Source organism: Sarcophilus harrisii, chromosome 2, assembly GCF_902635505.1.
Source record: "Sarcophilus harrisii chromosome 2, mSarHar1.11, whole genome shotgun sequence".
Taxonomy (NCBI): domain Eukaryota; kingdom Metazoa; phylum Chordata; class Mammalia; order Dasyuromorphia; family Dasyuridae; genus Sarcophilus; species Sarcophilus harrisii.
The window spans coordinates 179,186,849-179,210,077 of record NC_045427.1 but is presented as its reverse complement, the minus strand read 5'-3'; the positions used below and the strand labels follow the sequence as shown (position 1 = coordinate 179,210,077).

The 23,229-nt window shown below is 33.6% G+C and overlaps 1 protein-coding gene across 4 annotated transcripts in view; it reads left to right on the top strand.

The window, feature by feature from the left end:
* Window positions 1-23,229, top strand: part of FBXO25 (F-box protein 25) — a 158,577-nt gene that overhangs the window by 60,817 nt on the left and 74,531 nt on the right. For all 4 annotated transcript variants that reach the window (XM_031951158.1, XM_031951159.1, XM_031951161.1 and 1 more), the window contains exon 2: window positions 4,592-4,735. In XM_031951158.1, the coding sequence (XP_031807018.1) occupies window positions 4,592-4,735 (144 nt within the window). The remainder of the gene's footprint in view (window positions 1-4,591; window positions 4,736-23,229) is intronic.

The window sequence follows — 23,229 nt, the reverse complement described above, 5'->3', positions numbered from 1 at the left end:
TTCTATCCCTTGTTCTCATGCCTTTGTAATAATATCTCTTCTGTCAAATGCTACCTTCTACAGGAAGCCTTTCTTGATTTCCCCAATTGTTTGTGCCTTCTCCAAATTACTTTGTAAATACTTTGCATATACTTTATATTCTTAATTCATATCCTCTCTGTTGCAATATCTTCCTATTTCTACCATCGCAATATCTTGTTTATGGCCCTTTCTCTACATTAATATAAACCACACTTCCCATTTAGATCCTCATTCTCTGGACTATTGCAATAACCTTTTCATTCTTCTCACGGCTTAAGTCTTTTCCCAAATTGTAATGTCCGGGTTAGCTTTTTGGAGGATCTCTGTATGGGCCTAGGTCTTAGCAGGAGAGTCACCATGAGGATGGTCAGGGATAGAGTAGAGTCTAGAGTCTGAGTCCTCTCTGAGTTTGAGCTCACACACACACTTATACTGTTCCTCTATCTTCAGTCCTTTTAGCCCTTAAATACCTTAGTACAATTACATTACTATGGCACACTGAGCATATACCAAAGTAGAACCATTACATCACCATACTAAGTACTAAGTATATGTGAACTAGAGAACCATTATCTCATCCGTCACACTAACACCCTGTTGTAAGTATCCTTGTTTCAAGTGTACTTTTCTAGAGTTCTGGCCCTCTACAACTTCCACTTTCTTTTGTTTGGAACACAGGTGGTCATGTCCTCCCTGACTTCTCAAGAAGGGAGGTGAGACTACCAAAGGGAGTTGATCATTCTCTCCTTGACTTCTCAGGAAGGGAGATGGGCACCAAAGGGAAATAGGGAGTCAAACCAGCTACTGTTAGCAGGTTTCCTCTGGGCTGAAAGGTCTTACTTGAAACAGGAATACATGAATCCATCAACATGGGAGGTATTACACAAGTACATAGTACTACAACACAAGCTAGTAGCGATGTAACAACATGAATCAACATAAAGAATTATATGTCCATAAGTCCTAGAAAAAGGATATATAAATAACAATCACAATATACATCTCCGTCAATAGCCAAGAAAAAGTCCAAAACCAATCTATTATTCATTATTTCATGTGTCAGGGAATCCAGTGATTTCCTGCAAGTTTTGAAGTCCTGAAATAGTCTCATCATGTCTCAGGGAATCCAATGATTCCTGCAAGTTTTGAAGTCCTGCAATAGTCTCATCATGTCTCAGGGAATCCAATGATTCCTGCAGATTTTGAAGTCCTGCAACAATCTTATCATGCCTCAGGGAATCCAATGATTCCTGCAAGTTTTGAAGTCCCTGCAGCAGTCTCATTGACAATTTTTGATGTTCATGAGTTAATTACACATGAGTCAAATACATATTGGGTTAACAGTCATGCTTTTTCAATGGCACATGTTGTCAGAGATGGAACTACCAGATGTTTCTTGGGTCTTTTCCTTTATTTCAAGGGTCTTCTTTGTCTCTCTCCAATGGACAAGGCAAATACGGCTCGTTGGCACCCATCTGATTCCTTCTCCATCTGTAGAGATACAAGTAAACCCTCTCCGCCAAGCAATTAACCTATCTGGTCCCTTCCATTCACCATTTTCTGGGTCTCTCCACATCACCTGGCAGTTATCTAAAGATAGTGGAGCTGCTCACACTGGACACTGCCCTTCCGGTGGGTTACAAAACCTGTCAAGAAGTTAATAGTATAAAGAGCTAGATTTAGAAGTTCTCTAGGGTTACCTGTGGCTCCCCCTTTCTTTTGTTTTTGGAGGAGCATCTTAATATCTCTGTTTCTCCTCTCTACTATTGCCTGTCCTTGAGGATTAAAAGGTATGCCAGTGGTGTGTAAAATCTTATACTGTGCACAAAAGTGTGCAAAATGTTTAGAAGTATATGCAGGTCCATTGTCTGTTTTTATGGTTTGTGGCACACCCATAATTGCAAATGCTTGTATAAGGAATTCAGTGACCACTTGGGCTGTCTCTTTTGCTGCTGGTACTGCAAAAGTGAATCCTGAAAAGGTGTCTACTACAACATGGATAAAAGACAGACAACCAAAAGATTTATAATAGGTCACATACATTTGCCAAATTTCATTGAGTCTCAAACCACGAGGGTTCTTTCCTGGAGGCAATGTAGGAGCATGGAAAGGAAGGCAAGCCCTACAGGCTTTTATGATGCTCCTAGCTTCCTCTCTTGTTATTCCAAATTGTAAATGTAAAGCTCGAGCAGCCTGATGATATTTAAAATGAGATTCTTGGGCTTCTTGAAATAAAGGAGTATTGGTCAACATAGTTAGAAGGTTATCTGCCTTTGAATTACCATCAAAAATAGGACCTGGAAATCCACCATGAGAGTGGACATAGAACATATAAATCTTACTGGATGCTTTCTCACTTGCTATTATGCCATATCTCTTCTGCCTTTTGTGACCCAGCTCTTTAAAATGGTTGTCTGCAATGACTGCCTCCACTTCCTCTCCTTTTACTCTCTCCTTAACTCTACAACCAAGCTTCCAGTATCATCATTCAATTGAAACAGCCCTTCAAAGTTTCCGGTGTTCGCTTAATTACCAAATACAATGGCCTTGTCTCAGTCCTCATTCTCCTTTTCTTCTCTGGAGCCTTTGACATTGATTTTTTTAAATTAAAAAAAATTTAATAATAATAATTTTCCATTTTCAAAGTATATGCAAAGTTAGCCCTCAACACCGCGCAAAATTCTTTGCTCCAAACCTTCCCCTTTCCCCACACCCCTCCCCAAGACAGCAAGCAATTCAATATAAGATTATACATGTGCAATTCTTCCAGACATACTTCCATACTCAGTATCTGACTGATTCTTCTCAGTGTCCTTTACTGGTCTTCATCCAGATCATGCCTATCAACTTCTTGTATCCTGTAAGCATCTCTTCTGGGATTGCTTCTTTTCTTCCTCTATATTTAATGATCCACATCAATTCTCATGGATTTCATTTATCTCTATTCTGATGATTCTTAAATCTACTTATCTATCTTTAGTGTCTTTGCTGACTTTCAAGTATTATATCTTTAAATGTCTAACAGACATCTTGAACTAGATATCTTATAGACATCATAAACTCAGAACATCCAAAACTTTACTTCCTTACCACTCCATACCTCTCAAATTGGCTAAGATGACAGAAAAAGGTAGTGATAAATGTTTCAGGGGATGTGAGAAAACTGGGACACTGATACATTGTTTGTGGAGTTGTGAAACGATCCAACCATTCTAGAAGGCAATTTGTAAATGTGCTTAAAGGTTATCAAACTGTGCATACCCATCGATCCAGCAGTGTCACTACTGTATTCCAAAGAGATCATAAAAAAGAGAAAGGGACCTGATGTGTAAAAATGGTTGTATCAGTTCTTTTTGTAGTGGCAAGGAATTGGAAATTGAGTGGACACCTATCAATTGGGAAATGTCTGAATAAATTATGGTATATGAATGGAATGGAATATTATTCTGTAAGAAATGATGAGCAGGCTGACCCTCAAAAAAACTTGGAACAACTTACATGAACTGATGCGGGATAAAGTGAGTACAGCCAGGAGAACATTGTACACAGTAACAACAAGCTTATGTGATAATCAGTTACATAGATTTCTCAGCAATGTGGTGATCCAAGACAATTCCAATAGACTTGGGATGGGAAATTCCATCTGTATCCCAAGAAAGAACTATGGAAGCTTTTTAACTTAATATAATCACAATTATCTATTTTTTTATTCAGTAATGATTTCCAATTCTTCTTAGGCCACAAACTCCTTCCTGAGAAATAGACTATCCTTTGTTCTTCTAATTTGCTTGTAGCATCACTTTATATCTAAATCATGAACCTATTTCGACCTTATCTTGGTATAGGATGTTAGATATGGGTCAATGCCTTGTTTCTGCTGTACTGATTTCCAGTTTTTCCAGAAATTTTTGTCAAATAGTGAGTTCTTATCCCAGAAGCCTTTGGATTTATCAACCACTGGATTATTATAGTCATTGACTATATTGGGTCTTGTGTTTCTAATCTGTTCCACTGATCAACTGCTCCATTTCTTAGCTAATACCAAATGGTTTTGATGACCCCTATACGGCGGCCCTCTTTATGGTGGCAAAGAACTGGAAACTGAGGGGATGCCCATTAATCTGAGAATGGCAAAACAAGATGTGGCATATGATTGTAATAGAATACTACTTTGCTGTAAGAAATGATGAGCTGAGCTGGTTAATTTTAGAAAAACATAGGAAGACTTGCAGAAATAATGAATACCAAAAGGAGAAGAATCATGAATGATGGCCTTCTCTAGTATAGGGTAGGGTTGGAGGGAAACAGTTTAGAATTTTAAATGCAACAAAATAAATACAACTTAAAAACTTGGGGGGGGGGGAAGTCTATTGTAGTAATACAAGGAGTGAACTAAACTAACTTTCTTCTACCAGCTCTGGTTTCTAGTGTCCATAGTAGAGAATAGAGAAAGAGATAATGTCGCTACTGTAAATATAAAGAGATTTTTAAAAATTGTGTATTTGTATAAAATGTATTACATACATATATATATATATATCTTATTGTATAAATGAAAACATTTTTATAGGAAAAAAAATATGCCATTTTTGGGTCAAGATTGGAGATCTCCTGGATGGAGTTGGATTAAAACAGATGATGGTTGGAAAAGATGTGAATCCTGTAGTCAGGAACTTGAAAGAGAGAACAACCAATGTAACATCAATCATGGCATGTAAGTTATAACTATTTATTTATGTTTTGATACAGTTATTTGTTATTTTAAATGATAGATTTATGAAATATACATTTTGACTATTAAAACATTTTTCTGATGAAGATATGCAATGTCTTTAAATATGTAATTGTACTTTGCACTATATAATTTATACTGCATATGTTTCAAGGAAAATAAATTAGCATGTATTTTGAACTTGTTGTTTGAGATTAATTACATAAATATTGGTGTTCATTTATTTAAAAAAAAAATTATTGAAGCGACGATATGGTGACTTTTGCAGGGTCTAGTGTTTCATCGGAGTGGGTATTGCCCCCATAGTTTATTATATTAGCTTATAACTGTTTTTAGGCCTTCTTATCTAATATAACTTATTTTTTTTAATCAGTGAAAGATCTCAATGGTAGAGAATCAGTGTGGTATGCTGGCAGCCAATCTATCTTTCATTCTTGAAAAATGATTTTGCCCCCTACTTTTCTGGTCATTCATGTCCTTGTTGTTTTTTACACTACATCTCTTGTTCTGCTTTTTGTTAACCTTGAAATTTTACTTAGGGCTTGAATCTGAATTGCTTAAAACTCATTCTACTGGGATTTGATTTCATGTTTCACAAGCATCTTGCATCCCCAGGGAAAATATTACTCTAAGAGCTTTCTGTTGCATTGGTGTGTTTGAGGTCGTGATTTTCCAAATGTCATCTGGCCTAATCTCTCCTTTTTTTAGGGCAGTAGATAGAATCAGAAAGACTTCAGATCTGGCCTTAGACACTTACTAGCTGGGTGACCCTGGGCAAGTCACTTGACCCTGTTTGCCTTGGTTCTTTATTTATAAAATGATCTGGACAAGGAATGGCAAACCACTCTAGTAACTTTGCCAAGAAAACTCCAAATGGGAGCACGAAGCATCAGATGTGATTAAAATGACTCAACAATAGCAAGCCCCTCCTTTAGTTCTGCATTCAGCTCGATTTTTACCTTCTTGTAGTTTCCATCTAATATACATAAAATGATGGATTTCTCACCACCCAAAGATTATAAGGGCAGTGATCACCTAGTCAGAAAGAGATTATAGGAGCCCTATGTGGGCTGTAGACATAGGAGCAGGTACTGTTTGACAACTCCATTGCATATTACTCAATTCCAGGTTATGGTTCCAGGGCAGAGAGGAGCACTTGCACTAACAAGGGAGCAGGGGCCTAGCTCCAAGTTGCAGTTCCAGGGTGGAGAAGAATAGGGGTCCTACCTCCTCATCACACTTCCAGGGCAGAGAAGAGTACTTGTTCTTGCAGTTGCAAGAGAACTGGGGCCCTTCCAGTATAGAAACCGGAGAAGAGACTAGTGACCACACTTCTCCCTACACTACACTACCTTGGAAGCACTGAAAACTTAAAGACCCCTTTGACTACCTGGAAAAAACAGCAAGATGAAAAAGACTGAAGAACAGCAAAGCTGAAATTACTTTTGAAGAGTTGTTTGTGTTGAGGAAGGACAACTGAATTCAAATTATTGAGTCAGAAGTGAGAGGAGAGGAGAGAAAGTAGAGAAAATGAGTATAAAGTGTTTCTCTTAGGAATGAGTCACAATGAAATATAAGTCACAAAGAAATATAAAACCACGTGTTGTGAAGTTTATTCATATATTTCTACCTTTCTATTCTATAATGATACAATTAATTCACAGTTAACTTACTATCAGAAGTCAGTGGTTTGTATGACTTGCTTTTCTTTAAGTTAATTGATTCAATGGAAAGAGTAATGTCTGAGAGTCAGAAGACAGGGTGCAAATTATAACTGGTATTTTTGTGATCTTGAACAAATCATTTAATCTCTGTGAGCCTCAAATGCATTATTTATGCAATGTATTCTATTATTACTTATCATTCAGAGTTCTTATATGTAAAGGGCTTGGTAAACTATATAATACTATATAAATAGAAGTTGGTATTATTATAACTGATCTTATTTGGTGACTCATTAAGCCAGTCTACATATTCCTACCACTCATCAGCTTATAACTTTTGCCCACTTACCTTATCTTCAAAATATCAGGGGATAGGGTTATCTGTAAGATCTTTTAGCACTAAACTTTATAAAATATAAATATGTTGCACAATAAGAAGTCACATTTCTATGTCATATGCAAAGCAATATAACATTATGAGGTTGGAACTTCTTCATGATAGTATTTATTTCTTGCAAATATGTATCTCCCTGTTTTATTCCTTGATTAATATTAATAACCAAAGTATAGTCAACTAATTTATCACCATTGTTACATTTTTGTGTGTAATGGGCTGAAGCTCAAGTTGATGCACTGAGGTCCCAAGCACATGAGGCTAAATAGTAACTGGACCATACTCTATTAATATATATGCTTGGAGAAAGAATGGCCCACTCCCATTCTTTATGCAAGTTTATTTACTTAATACATAATGAAACAGACCAAGTGAACCAGAGTTCAGTCAGTCATTCAATAAATGCCTTTTATGTACTAAACTCTATATTAAGCACTGGGGATACAAAAAGTTCTCAAGGAGTTTACAATCTAATAGAAGAAACAAACATATATATAAAGACACACACACACACACATATATATATATATAGTATGTTTGCAAACATGTTTATGTGTGTATAATCTAGGATAAATGAATGTAAATGAAAGGGAAAGCAGTTGAATTAAGAGGGATTTTATTTGAGACCTGAAGGTAGGGAAAGCATTAGGTAGAAACAAGTAGGGTAGAATTCTAGACACCGGGAACAGCAGAGAAATTGCTCAAAGCCAAGAATAGTGTCTCTTGTTCCTGAACAAAAAGGAGACTAGTGTCACACAGAGTGTGAAGAATAAGGTGCTAGAAGACTGGAAAGATTGCAGGGGACTTGGTTATGAAGGACTTTGAACAGAAAATTTTGTATTTGATCCTGGAGGTGATAGAAAACTAGTGAGATTTATTGAGCCAGGGAGGTATCATAGTCATACCTTCACTTTAGGAATAGCACTTTGAAAACTGGAAACTGGATTAAAGTAGGAAGAGAGTTCAGTCAATCAATCAAACATTTAGTTAGCAAGGGAAAAAAATAAAATTTTTTAAAAGTGACGTATTAGCTTGAAGATTACTTGTCTAAGTGCTTGTCATAGTATGCTTGTAAAATTTAATTGAACTGAGCAGTTTTAATTTTTTATTTTTTACTTTTCCCATCTTTGATTTGGACTTTTTACTAGATATTCTTCATGATAGTATTCATTTCTTGCAAATATGTATCTCCCTGTTTTATTCCTTGATTAATATTAATAACCAAAGTATAGTTAACTAATTTATCACCATTGTTACATTTTTGTGTGTAATGGGCTGAAGCTCAAGTTGATGCACTGAGGTCCCAAGCACATGAGGCTAAATAGTAACTGGACCATACTCTATTAATATATATGCTTGGAGAAAGAATGGTCCCCTCCCATTCTTTATGCAAGTCCTGATGTGTTGTGGAAAGACACTGCTGGCTGGCGGCTTGTTGCAGCTGCTCACATTGCTATCACCATCCCCCTTCACTTCTGCTGACTGGGTCCTGTCGCAGCTTCCCATATTGCTATCGCAATCTCCCTTCACCTCAAAAAGAATAAAGATTGAAGATTTGCCCTTAACCTGAATTCCTGATTCCGGCTGATTTTAAAATACACAGTCATCACATTTGTGTATGATTTTAACATTTTTATAGGAGCCATCTTGTTGGAAGTGAACCTTTAGGACAGCATTTAGCACTGCAGTGATTCAAATATATATATATATATATATATATATATATATATATATATAATAGTCAGAGGATAAGTTCTCTACATCTTTTCCATCAGTTTTGTGAGTGGGAAGATGTGTGAATGTATAGGATATAATTTGAGGAAGCCTGCCTCTCTCTGTGGCTTCTGCAGAGATTTTCTTAATGTGTATATGTGTTGATTAATATCAGAAATATTTATTTATAGATATGGTAAAGTGGGCATATAGAGCTCATTAGTTATATATTCTGTTACCTTTTTTGATAAAAATGTCAGATGTTTTCCATCCCTTTGGAATCTTTTCCCTATTTTAAAAACTGAGAACCTAGCTCAAAACTGATTGTTTGCTAGTACAGAAATCCCCTATATATACTTGTTCTAGGGCAGCTCCTTTCTACATTTTAGTTTTCTTCAGTGCTTACTGTGCTTTATGTGGCACATTGGGTACTCCATGTTAGAAGCCAAATGTGGTAACTCCACTCTTATTAATGGTGAAGAATTTGTTATAAAAAAAATCTTTACAGATTTTCATTTTACATATTTATTGTTCTTTTAATTTTGTCCTAAAATGTCTTCTTGATGACTTTGATTATTAGTTTAGTCTCTTACCAATCTTCTTTAAACTTGTCTTTCCCTCCATTGCTTCAAAGGTGACCCTGCCTATAATATTTCACTATCTTCTATGTAAGATTTTTCAAATAGGTTTTCTACTTTATCTTTATACTTGCCATCAAATGCAAATGAACAAAATAACTTGGTTGTGTTCTGTGCCAAAAATGTTGTAGTTTTAATTACATACAGTGTTATTTCTTTTTTCTCCTTCTAATTTGGTGTTGATTTTATTTTTCCTTTGGTTATATTCTAACTTCATAAAAATGATGTTGAAATTACACCATTATCAAAAGCCATTCCTTTTTAAAGACACATTCAATCTTGTGTGTGTGATGATGATGATGATGATGGTGGTGGTGGTGGTGGTGGTGATGGTGATAGGTGTTCTCATTATGTTTGGTGTATCTTCTAATTCTTCTTGAAGGTAATACTCATGACCTATGGATGAAAAGCTTAGAATACAAACTTTTTATCTTTTTTTTCTAATTAATTATTTTTTAAAATCACTTGAAATACCACTTTCTTTTTATCTCTTCTTCTTGTAGTTGTAATCGTATGTAGTGTTATTTCATTTTTATCCTTCTAATTTGGTGTTTCTTGAAAAGTATTAAGGTCTCTACTGCTGTTGGAGTTTCTACTTCATCTGGCCTCACCACATCATTCTTTGAGTCCATCACTTTTTTGTTAGGACATAGATCACATTTCATCATGAGTAATCTAGAATTGGGGTTATTTTAAAATTCTAAAGTCTTTCAAAGTTGTTTGTCTTTACAATAATATTTTATGTATTGTTCTGGTTCTGCTCACTTCACTTTGCATCATTTCACGTCAGTCTTTCCTAATTTCTCTGAAAGTGTCATGTTTTATCATTTCATATAGTACAACAGTATTCCATTCTGTTAATATAGCATACCTAATTTAAACATTTCCCAGTTTGTGGTTACCCCCTCAGTTTCTAATTCTCTGCCACTACAGAAAGAATATTTAATTTTGTTCAAATAGATCCACATAATTTTGGTATCACTGGGTATAAGGTGTATGTACAATAATAATTTTAGGGACATTGCTTTCCAGAATGACTGGATTCATTCAAAGTTCACATGTGTTGGATGTGGTAAGAGTCAGATTATCACCATAAAAGAATCAAACTAACTATGTTTAATGGGGAAGAAATGACCGTTTTATTGATTAAAGAATCATTTTAGAAGCTGTCCATCTGCATACAGTCAGAGCTTCAACTAGTTAGAACAAAAGTCAAAATCAACACCAAATTAGAAGAAAAGATAGGATATTCACAATTACAATTGCAAATCAAACAAATCAAATCAGCTATTGTCTCTGAAACCTCCATGAAAGTCATGCTTCAGTCTTCCCAGCAAGGAAGTGATTGGTTTCTCAAAGGCTATGCCAGCACAAAACAGACTCAACTCTGACAGATTTCATCAAACTAAAAATGACTTCAATTGTAGTCTCACAATCAACTATATATTGTCCAAGGATTGGTCTAAATACAGAGCAGGTTATCAGCATTAGATTGACCACTAGTTGGTTGATTCTTTGGTCATTGGAATTCATGAAAAGACTCAAAATACAGAATATCCCTTTACCCTGTGTGGGTCTTTCTGCGTGATCATAGCAGAGTAATGGAAAAGGCACCAGGGTGGTTCTAAGAATCATACATCTTTTCATATTACCTACAAATATTAATTTGACAGTTAGTACTCTGTGAGATCCTTGTTCAGTGAACAGTCTGAGGAACTGAATCATAACAATAAAAAACTCTTGCTATGAGGAAAACTAGGAAATATAAAATTTCAATAGTGTATTCTTGGTTTGAAGAACATGAGAAAATATAAAATGGCCATAAAATGAAAATAACTCACAGTTTCTCAATGGAATGGCATTTGGAGGCATTGGTTTCATCATGTTCCAAAAGAGGAATAAGAAATGAAACATATGGTCAACTTATCTCAACATTTATGATTAGCATAAGCTAAAAGACCACCATGAAGATAACTGCAGGTTATGTACTAACATCTGTTATAAAGGATGAAGCAAAGAATTTTTTACAAGATCATTTAGACTAAATTAAGATATACTTTGATATTTGATAACTTAAATACAAAGAAACGTCAAAGAAGGAAAGTGAAAAATGTTGAAAATAAGATTCTTAACTAAGAATTTAAAGAAGCTTTATAGCTATGCTGAGCCTATATTTTAAAAGGACAAAACTAACTAAATAACATGGGATTAATAATTTGATTAACTATCTCACAAAGGTATTATAAAAGATATGATTGTATGAATGCCAGATTTTTGCCGTTGTTGTTGTTGCTGCTGCTGCTGTTATTTTTAGTTTATGAGTTCAGCACTTCAAAGAATCATGGTTTCATCAGTGTGGATAATTCTTTATATCAAAAACATAAGTGATTTATTAAGTCCATCATGAGCTGTGATTATTTTGATCTAGACCTGTGATTTCACAGACATAGCTAAATTCTGCTATATGAACTTCTCCAACAAATGCAAATTGACAACTTATCTGTGATTTACAGTCTGTTTTAGCAAATATGTACCACAAGCAAGAAAAGTACTTTTTCAAACTGTAGAATCAGAGTACATTGTTACCAAAAATTCATGCAGTTTGCTTGGCATCTCCAATCCCTCCAGATGACTATGCCTGGGTCTTTTTGTTTACTTTGCCACACCCCTTATTGCTGCTATCATACTTTCAGATAATAGGGTCTTTCCAACTCAAAAATTAAGCAAATTATATAATCTTTTTCAAATTAAAGTTTAGAACAAATTATATCACTTTAAACACAATGGAGAAAGGAAGGTTAATAAAGATTTTGTTACATATATCAAATTTTTTTTAATTTTTCCTCACTGTACATAACCAGTGTCTTCATAACAGAAAGATTATATCAGATTTCTGAATTATATACGTGTGAATGTGTTTGTATGGATGTGTACCTATAGATATCCACACACTCTGATAAAGTGCTTTCGTATTTGAGAGATGTCACAACTAGTCCTGAGATCTATTTTTTTTATATGATTTACTAGTTACTTATGTATTCTTCCACAACTCTGCTCCAAACTCACAGTGCATATTTTGAGTGGCTGTGATTTTATGTATAACATACTGGTAAATTTCCCATATTTGCTTAATAAATGAGTATTAAAAGAAAGATTTATATAATTTTTTAAAAATTCTCCTTTTCTCCCCTCCTCCCCCAAGCCTTTTTCTCTTTTGAAATAACTAAAATTAGAGGATGTATTTGAAGTAGAATCAAACTTGAACTTGCTAGGACAGAATTAAATTAACAGAGCCAGTTCTTTTTGACACTTCTCAGGAGAGGAAAGGAGGTATCTACTTCTAACTCTAACCAAGCTTTCTTGAATACTTTTTTATCTTTCACTCTCACAATGTTTACATTTTCCTTTTCTTTTCCCACAAAATCATTTGATAAACTTTAATTTTTTTAAGTCTACTAAAAGGATGCCATACCTTGGCCTTTCTTTTTTAATTTGTCTGAGTTTGTAGCCATTCATTTCAACTAAAGTTCCATTAAAAATCATCATTGTTATTTTTTCATTTAACCAAAATTCTACTTCACTTCTTCATTTTGTGGCAGATGTACAACTAGAACTTTTTTATTTTAAAGCTTTTTATTTTCAGAACACATGCAGAGATAGTTTTCAACATTTATCCTTGCAAAATCTTGTGTTCCAAATTTTTTTTCTATCTCCCCTCTACCCTCTCCTCTAGATGGCAAGTAATCCAATATATGTTAAACGGGCAATTTTTCTATACATATTTCCACAATTATCTTGCTATTCAAGAAAAATCAGATTAAAAGGGGAAAAAAATGAGAAAACAAAATTCAAGCAAACAACAAAAAAAGTGAAAATAAGATGTGATCCACATCCAGTCCCTCCACAGTCCTCTCTCAAGGTGCAAACGGTTCTCTTCATCACAAGACCATTGGAAACTGGCCTGAATCATCTTGTTTGAAAAGAGCCACGTCTGTCACAGTTGATTACATAATCTTCTTGTTGCTGTGTAAAATGTTCTCTTGGTTCTACTCATTTCACTTAGCATTAGTATTCATGTAAGTCTCTCCAAGCCCCTCTGAAATTATCCTGCTGATGATTTTATGATTTGAGCTGATATCAGTTTTCTTTTTCTGAAAAATTGTAGAACAATAATATTTCATAACATTCATATACTATAACTTATTCAGCCATTCTCCAACTCATCCACTCAGTTTCCAGTTTCTTGCCACTACAAAAGGGCTGCCACAAACATTTTTGCACATGTGGTTCTTTTTCCCTTTTTAATGATCTCTTTGGGATATAGACCTAGTAGAGACACTGCTGGATCAAAGGGTATGCACAATTTGATAGCCCTTTGAGCATAGTTCCAAATTGCTTTCCAGAATGATTAAATCAATTCACAACTCCACCAACAAAACTTATTAGTATCCCAATTTTCCCACATCCCCCCCAACATTCATCATTATTTTTTTATGTCATCTTAGCCAATCTGAGAGGTTTGTAGTGGTAGCTCAAAGTTGACTTAATTTGCATGCCTCTGACCAATAATGATTTAGAGCATTTTTTCAAATGACTAGAAATGAAACTCAGAATTTTTTAAAGACTCTGGTAGTGAACTACTAATTCTAGGTACTACTAAGTTGGAAAAAAATATGGTATATGCTCCTGGTGGTAGACATTGCAGTTGTTGTGAGAGAATTATATTCCCTCATCTCCAATGAATTAACCACCAGGTGATGCTTATTTTTTGACCATAGCAACTCACTGAACGATGGAAACATGATGATATCTTGATTTCTATATGCATTTTTATGCTGATTCCATAAATGCAAATGAATTTCTTGATCACTAAACTCCATATAGAAGAATTGTGATCTGCATAAATAGAGATTCTGATTTGAAATAATGGATCCTTGAAATTCTAAAAATATTTCTTTGTACATTGTACATTTAGCCAAAAAGATGCTTGTTTTGAATTTGACCTCATCAGCTTCCAAATGTGTATACAGAGAAAGAATTCAATTAACTTAGGAAATCATTTGTTAAAAAATCACTCCTTCATAACTTTCTTATAATAAATTACTATTTTTAATTCCCTTGACTATGATCTGATGTTTTTATGTGCCACTTACCTAAGCTTATTTAATACCCTTAAATCTCATCAACTTCTCTATATCTTTTTAATACAGACTCCTCTCTCAATTCATATTTTCTTATCTCTGCTTGTTTTCCTTCAATACACACTGTGCTTTCTTTCTGCTCCCACTTGGTCCCAAACAAAAACCAAACACTAAAGCCAAACACAGATAAAACTTGCTTTTTCCTTTAATAATTCAAGGGTACTGTTTTCATTGTTTGTTAGAACTTTGAAATGTATTTAGTCAACAAAGTTATTAGCTTAGTTTTGGGCCAGTCCTCGTTAGTGACTTTTTTTTTTTTTTTTTTAGTGACTTTTTTTATTAGCCTGACTAATGAAGCATAACTTCTATTTATTCTCCATAGGTAAATAAGACTAAAAATTCTCGTTTCCTACCTTCATATAGAATGTACAACACAGAGTGCAAAAAGATAGGAAAGGGAAAGGAGCCTCTTAAAATCCAAGGTCCTGTATGACCAATGAAGCAGATGAATTGTAATCACTAAATCAAAAAGCATTTAATAAACATTCCTGTTTTATGACTGTGTTCTATATTGCAAGTTGCACAGTAGATAGCATGCTAGGCCTGGAATCAGGAATCTTGAGTTCAGATATGACTCCAGACACTTGTGTGACCCTACACAAGTCACTTAAGCTGTTTGCCTCAGTTTACTCAGCTATAAACTGAGGATAATAATAGCACTTACTTTCCAAGGCTATTGTGAGGATCAAATAAAATAAAAATTGTGTTTAGAACAGTACCTGGCATATAGTAAATGCTATATAAATGTCAAGCTGTGTTGCTACTGCTAAGCACTTATGATACAAAGACAAAAGTAAAATAATCCCTTCAAAGAGTATATGTTCTGTCAGAGAGACAAAGGGACAGTCAGTAGAGTTCTTGCTCTGTAATCACTATTTAGAATCTGTTTTGTTACTTGGAAATTTCTTGGTCTTTTATATATCTGCTGGTGCTAACTTTTAACAATACAGATAGGATGTCTCTCACCTCCCATTGTTGGATGACACTTGAATTTTGAAATTCATTATGAAGCAATGATAAAGTGTGGTTTGGTTGAAAGTGGTGGAAACATGGAAAGGAGCAGGGAAATGAAAAGTTATATTAGTTGGCTTTTCTTTTATAGTTTGTGTAAAGTCCCAGCTACATTCTGTATCACAGACATGTTCACTGCTATTGAGTTATATACAATGAAACTCAGAATGGAGCAGACTACCTTTCCGTTGTTTCCAGGGTGACATTTATTAAACATATTCTAATTTTTAATTTTTTGTTCTTTCTAGAAGTTGGCATGCATTACTTAAATTCTCAGGATGACTAAAAGAATGTTATTAATCACTTGAATAGTTTGTGTTATATATTCAGTGAGCTTTTAACTCTCAGAGATGAAATACTTTCTAATTAAGAAAGCATATGGAATTTATTGTGTTTATATAAAAGAAAGATACTTAGAATAAAACACATTCTTTGTGCTAATACATTTACAGTAGTGTACTAATAACTTGAAAACATGGATCTTACCTCAAGACATTTTATGATTCCTAGGATTTAGAGATACAGTAAATAAATGTCAAAGATTTTCACCCTGTTTAAATATATTATATAGGGGCAGCTAGGTGGTGTAATGGATAGAGCACCAATCCTGAAGTCAGGAAGACCAGAGTTCAAATCTGGCCTCAAGTACTTAATACTTCCTTGCTATGTGACTCTGGGTAAGTCACTTAATCCCAATTGCCTCAGCAAAAAATACATACAAATATATATAAATATATATAAATATATATATACACTATATATATATACTATATAATAGCCAACTATGCAACTATGCCATCAGATTATGACTTATAAAAGCACTACCTGTAGTTTTAAAATTTTAAATTTAAAATAAATTTTACAAATAAGATGAACTCTATGATTCTGCTTGTATTACTGAGGTTCAACAGGATAAACTTTTAGCTTCTGGGATAAAATGGTGCATCTACAATAAAGTATGTCCAAAACATGAAACCTCTCTTGACAAGCATTAAGTATAAGAAGTCTTCTTAGATATCTCTGGGCATCTGGAAATGATTTATTCTTTTACTAGTATATCATTACTGACACTTCATATCAATTACTGACACTTTATTTTGAACAAATAGCAGAATTAGGAAAAAGGGAAGGAAGGTAGGAAGGAAGGAAGGAATTAAGGAATTTAATACAACACAATCCTCAAAGAAAGATTTGATCCTAGGAAGCAAAAAACATAAGCCCACTGCTAGTTAGATTTGTAAAAAGTTTTGTTGTTTTTTTTTTTTTTACCCCTGCTATATTATTACATTAGACTTAATTTAATGAAAAATTTAGTCAAGATGAAGTAGAACTATTATCAGTTTTCTTTTTCTGAAAAAATTATTTTCCTAGTACAAATACAATTAAAGGATACAATTAAAGGAATATTTATGTATCTTCAAAATAAATGATAAAAAATGGACCTGTTTAAAAAAAAAATGATGATTGAAGATGTTACATAAAAATCATAAAAAACGAACAAAAAAAATTTGGGGAGGAAATTACAATTCAGAAAACTACCAAGAAATTGCTATTGATCTTCTCAAAGCCAGCGCGAATTTATGGGATATAACATGTCATTCAAGATCTATTTCTTGGATTCACATTTGGACTTCTTCCCAGAAAATCTAGGTGCCTATCATACTGGTAGGATTGCACCTATCAAGAAATTTTCACAATGAAAAAAGTTTATCAGGACAAGTAGACTCAAAATGTGCTGGCTGAGCAGGAATATTTAGATATTAAGAAAAATTCTATTGGTGAAATACAACAAGAAATAATCAGCAACTTCGTTTTAGTTAGTTAAATGAATATTATTTAGTAAAAACAATTTTTAGAATATAAATACTAATAGATGATAAAATCCAAGACCTAGTTGAAATCAGTAACCCCAAAATATTATTAAAATTTGTCTTTTTGTTGATTTGTGATAGGAAACAAAAAAATTGTTGTTGGAGGAAGAGGACTGATATGAAAGAAAGTCAATGGGAAGTGACAGTAATCTAAAAAAAAAAAAAAAGATCAATGAAACATTTGTTGAGGAAAAAATACAATAGAGGGTCCAATTAATTTACCAGAATTTGATTAATCACTAGCTGGTATAGCTAAAGAGTAACTACTTCCAATGAGCTCACAGTTTTTTAAAAAATAATAAACTAGATGTAAATATGAATTAAATAATTTTTCATAGCATCCTCTAAATGTGTAGATGTACTTGTGATATATCCTTACTCAAATATTTAATTATTTATACATGTACACTTCAATTAATCTCATCTTGTGTTCTAGAGCAATTTCAAAAGTATTCATTTCCTAAGGTATAGAGGAAATAGAAACTTCTGAAGTCTATTATATTTCTGAATATAAATGGCCTGTTGCCCTAGTAAAGAGTAAAAAAGTATTTTACCTTGTAGCCATGTTAGTTTGATCTGATTTTTACTATGGATTGGGACAGAAAAACTTCTTTTTTTTTTTTTTTTAAATTTTAATAGCCTTTTATTTACAGGTTATATGTATGGATAACTTTACATCATTGACAATTGCCAAACCTCTTGTTCCAATTTTTCTCCTCCTTCCCCCCACGCCCTCCCCCAGATGGCAGGATGACCAGTAGATGTTAAATATATTAAAATATAAATTAGATACACAATAAGTATACATGACCAAACCGTTATTTTACTGTACAAAAAGAATCGGACTCTTAAATATTGTACAATTAGCTTGTGAAGGAAATCCAAAATGCAGGTGGGCAAAAATATAGGGATTGGGAATTCAATGTAATGATTTTTAGTCATCTCCCAGAGTTCTTTCGCTGGGTGTAGCTGGTTCAGTTCATTACTGTTCCATTGGAAATGATTTGGTTCATCTCATTGCTGAGGATGGCCAGGTCCATCAGAATTGATCATCATATAGTATTGTTGTTGAAGTATAATATAATGATCTCCTGGCCCTGCTTATTTCACTCAGCATCAGTTCATGTAAGTCTCTCCAGGCCTTTCTGAAATCATCCTGTTGCTCATTTCTTACCAAACAATAATATTCCATAATATTCATATACCTCAATTTATTCAGTCATTCTCCAGCTGATGGGCATTCACTCAGTTTCCAGTTTCTGGCCACTAAAAACAGGGCTGCCACAAACATTCATGCACATACAGGTCCCTTTCCCTTCTTTATGATCTCTTTGGGATATAAGTCCAGTAATAACACTGCTGCTGGATCAAAGGGTACACACAGTTTGATAACTTTTTGAGCTTAGTTCCAAATTGCTCTCCAGAATGCTGGATGTATTTACAGTTCCATCAACCATGTATCAGTGTCCCTGTTTTCCCACATCCCCTCCAACATTCCGCATTATCTTTCCCTGTCATTCTAGCCAATCTGAGAGGTGTGTAGTGGTATCTCAGAGTTGTCTTAATTTGCATTTCTCTGATTAATAGTGACTTGGAGCATCTTTTCATATGGCTAGAAACAGTCAGAAAAACTTCTTAAAAACAAATTTCTGTGTTTATCATAGACATCATTGAGAGAATATATAATATACAAATATAGCAAGATTTCCTTTGATTTGCCAAACATTTACAAAGTGTGCCTACTTTGTTCAAGGTTAAATGTGCTAAAAAGTATAATAATTGAACTTTTGGAGAATTTTTTATTACAAAAGGATTTAATTTTTAAAAACTATTTAATGATTTCACAACATTTTAAGATAATTAGTGAAATTTGAGATACTATGAAACCAGGATTGTAGATTAGCAAATTAGCATTTATGATGTCCAAATGATCTTTTTAATCTTATATTTACTTAATACTTGAAATAGTTTAGAATAATGCTAATTGGTATTTTAAATGAAATAGTTTAACATTGTTATTTTTGTTTAACTCCAACTACAAATTAGGTAAGTAGGATACCGGTTCACTATCACCATTGCTTATTATGACTGTTTTTGTAATGCTCAGTATTTCATCCAATGTCTAAATGCCTCTAGTATATAGTATGGAAAAACTATTTTCTAGTCATATTCTTTCTAAAAGATACTACAGAACAACCAAAAAAGAAAAGAAAAAGGAAGAAAATTTATTGAGGATATAATGACAGTGCCATGATTTTTCACTTACACTAAATTTCATAATGATTATTGTGTAATGGTAGGTGAATCACTAACCTTTCATAAATGAGTGGGAGAATCTCAAAGATTACTGAAGATTAAAGAAACCTTGGGCCATTTATTTCTTCTTTCACCTTGTAAAAACAAAGAGATTATTACCTTTACAAAGGTAATTATTATTATGTAATTTATTATTACAAAGGTTATTACCTTTTAAGAAATTAAATATCCATACTTTTAAATTGATGGAAATACTAAGCTACCTTTGGTATTTTATTATCATAACTTGATTTTGATAGTATTTTCTGTCAAAATAGTACTTTATTTAAGATTTTCTCCCTCTTACTCCATTCTAACCAATCTACATGTATAAATTCTTTCATTCTTGTTGTCTCAAACTTTGGGGTATTTTTTTCCTTTAAAACAATTTAAAAGAGAATAGGAATATAGTTTATCTAAAAAAAATATTAAAATTTGCACATTGTGCCTTTTAACTCCCCAAAATAGGTTAATAATAATCAGATTTTTTTGAGATCTAAGTATCATTTCGACACCCTAATACAGATTCACTAAGTTATAAACAACTATATATAAATATATATAATATATTTATAATTATTAGTAGCATTATTTATTTTAAAATAAATATAAGTATATAATATGATTTAAGTCCAGATCTAGTTTTTATACGTGTGTTTGACACATTTCATGAGTGTCAATCCAAAATATTTTACTTTTATTTTTAAAGCTAAAAATTATTGAATACTTAATCATAAACCACATTTTATTCACTAAACAAACTAAAGAGATGAATACTTTAATTCATAATTTTATGAATAATTTTGCATAAGTTAAAAAATTTATAGTTACACTGAAAAGTTCAAGCTGAAAAAAGTGGAACAAAATAACAAAATTACATGATTTTTCTGTGTACATTGAGTTAAAGAAAATTAAGGTGGTAATTAGAATCTGGGCAATCATCCTGAATCCAGAATGTTTTATATTCTTGAGGTAATACTGGTTTTATAATTATTTTGGTGTCTGTGAGAGAAACAGACAGACAAACAGACAAGTAGTCAAACAGACAGAAATAGTGGCAAAGACATAGACAGACACAGCAAGAGACAGATTATTTAAAAATGAATGCCCTATAAACTGTTAGAGCATAAGCCTTTCAATGCAGATGAGTGCCTATGCACTAGGGGGCAGTGTTGCTTCTGTTGCCTGAGTTTTAGACGAGAAATTTTTTTTTTAAGTTGTATAATAACATTGAAATAGGTTTAAGCTATCGTCATTTTCATCTTCACACAAAATAGGTTTTGATATATAGATTTCAATAATCTAAAACATGGTTGACATTTTCTCTTTTTTTTTCTTGGCACATTCATTCTTCCAGTTTGTCTTTTAAGCTACTTTGATACTCTTATTATGCATTAATTTTGATAGCATTTTCTATCAAAATAGTACTTTTTTCCATTCTTTTCTCCTTCTTACTCCATTCTGACTGATTTACATTGTATAAATTCTCTCATCCCTGTTTTCCCAAACTTCTGTCCCAAACATTCTAGCATGGCATGAATAATTGGAGACTGAAAGGAGCCATCAAACATAAGAAAGGACAGAAACCTAGGAAGAAGGAAATATTAAGGAGAGGTTGATCAGTTGTATCAAATGCTGCAGAGAGGGGATTGACAAGTGATAACTATACTGGCCAGCTAGCAGATTTCAACCTATTAGCATTTATTCAGTAATCTCTGAGAGAACAGAGTACATTTAGTGGTAAATGAGAAGCCAAATTACCAGGAATTAAGAGAGTTGAAAAAAATGAAACCACCAGTGACTTGATTATCAAGGAACCAGGAGCCTAGAAGAGATTGTAGATTAGAGAAAGGGGCTATGATAGTGCAAGCATTCTATTAGAGGAGAAGATAAGACACCAAGATGCATGTAGAGAGGTTGGCTTTGTTGAGAAAAGTTATTTTTCTGCCAGTTACTGGAGTAAAGACAAAGAAGACAGGGAAATGATGTCAAGGAGATGAAAGATCTTCTTGAGAGAACAGGGAATTCTTATAAGTAGTGGGCTTTGATTTAGTAAAAACCCTATCACCCTATACCCCCATTTAAATTAAAGGATGAAATGTTTCACTCAATACTTAAAACAAGTTGAGAACACATCTCAGTTTAATCCATTCAACCAAAGGCATTCTAACTAAAAGTGTAAAAGGGCCACTTGATCATTTTGTATATTTCTGACAAGCCATTGGATAAACTTCAGTAATATTGTCAGAGAACTTTTTCTATTTGGCTTTTAGCAAAACTTGTAGGGCATGTTTTTAAAAAGGGATCTAATTTGAACCCGAGAGAATAAAACAATTGGGAGCTAGGAGAGAGTGGTCTTGTAAAAGGTCCTGAAGAGGACTTACTTGGTAGGGCAAGAAGATTGTGGGAGAGTACAACCTCTTGACTTCCCTTTCTAAAGGCTAAATTTAAGTTGATAATCTGCTGGTTACCAGATAATCATGACTAGAAGCAAACTTGGTGGGAACTCATGAGCTTTACAACACTAGGAAAAATAAATCTCAAACTGTCAGGGGTACTCTTGGAAGCCTGAGTGGGAGATGTAACCAGGCTCTGAAGTTCTCTCTGACTTGTCAGCATAAGTGGGAACTAGGATGTTTGACTTAAAATATGTGCTACAAAAGTATAATCAGGGGCATCAACTGAAAGTATGGGAGAAAAATGCCATTGGAGGCTTGAAGAAAAAAATAAATAAGTTTAAAAGACCTTTGTGCAGAATGAGATACAGAATCATAGGGAGAAGTATAAGAATTACTTTGCTGTAGTCAAAAGCTGGTGAAGATTTAGATAACAAATTTGAAGTGGATCCATTCAGAATGATCAAGAGACTTTCTCTAGCCTTGAGTAGCATGTGAGTAAAATCTCAAAAGGTTGATTTGGGGATAATCTAGGGGTAATCCAGAGCTGGAATCCTCTTGTTGAACAGCATTAGGACAAGTTAGCTAGAAACTTGAGAACAGAAGAAAGGGAAATAAGCATTTATGTAATACCTGCTATGTGCCAGGAAATGTGCTAAATGTTTTACAAATTTTGTCTTATTTGATTCTCACAATAGTTCTTCAAAGTGGGTGAAGAAATTGAGGTAAACAAAGATTGTTACTTCCCAATGTCACCTAGTTAAACGTCAGTGGCCAAATTTGAATGCGTGTCTTCCTGACTCCAGGACAGCCCTTTATCCACTGCTGTAGCAGTGGATATTTAATAAATATTTAATAAAAAATTCCTCTCCAAAAGTATGATGACCTATCCATGAGACTGTTTTATATGTATTTCAGATTCTCCAGAAAGGTTAAATTTTCCATATTTTAGAGATATCTACACAGGATACTAGGTGGCTCCATGGATGGAGCACTGTGTTTAGCATAGGGAAGACCCAAGTTCAATTGTGGCTTCAGATGCTTATTAGCTCTGTGACACTGAGCATGCCAAATAAGCTTGTTTGCTTTAATCCACAGAAGGAAATAGAAAACTGTTCCACTATCTTTGCCAAGAAAACCCCATGAACATCGTGGTCCATGAGATTATAAAGTATCAGATATGACTGAACAACAACATAATCTGAAAGTAGAGAAGTTCTACTGGAAATAAGAGATTTATGTAGTCAGGATAGTACAAATTAAAAGCATGGAAAGCGTAATTTAAACCTCAAT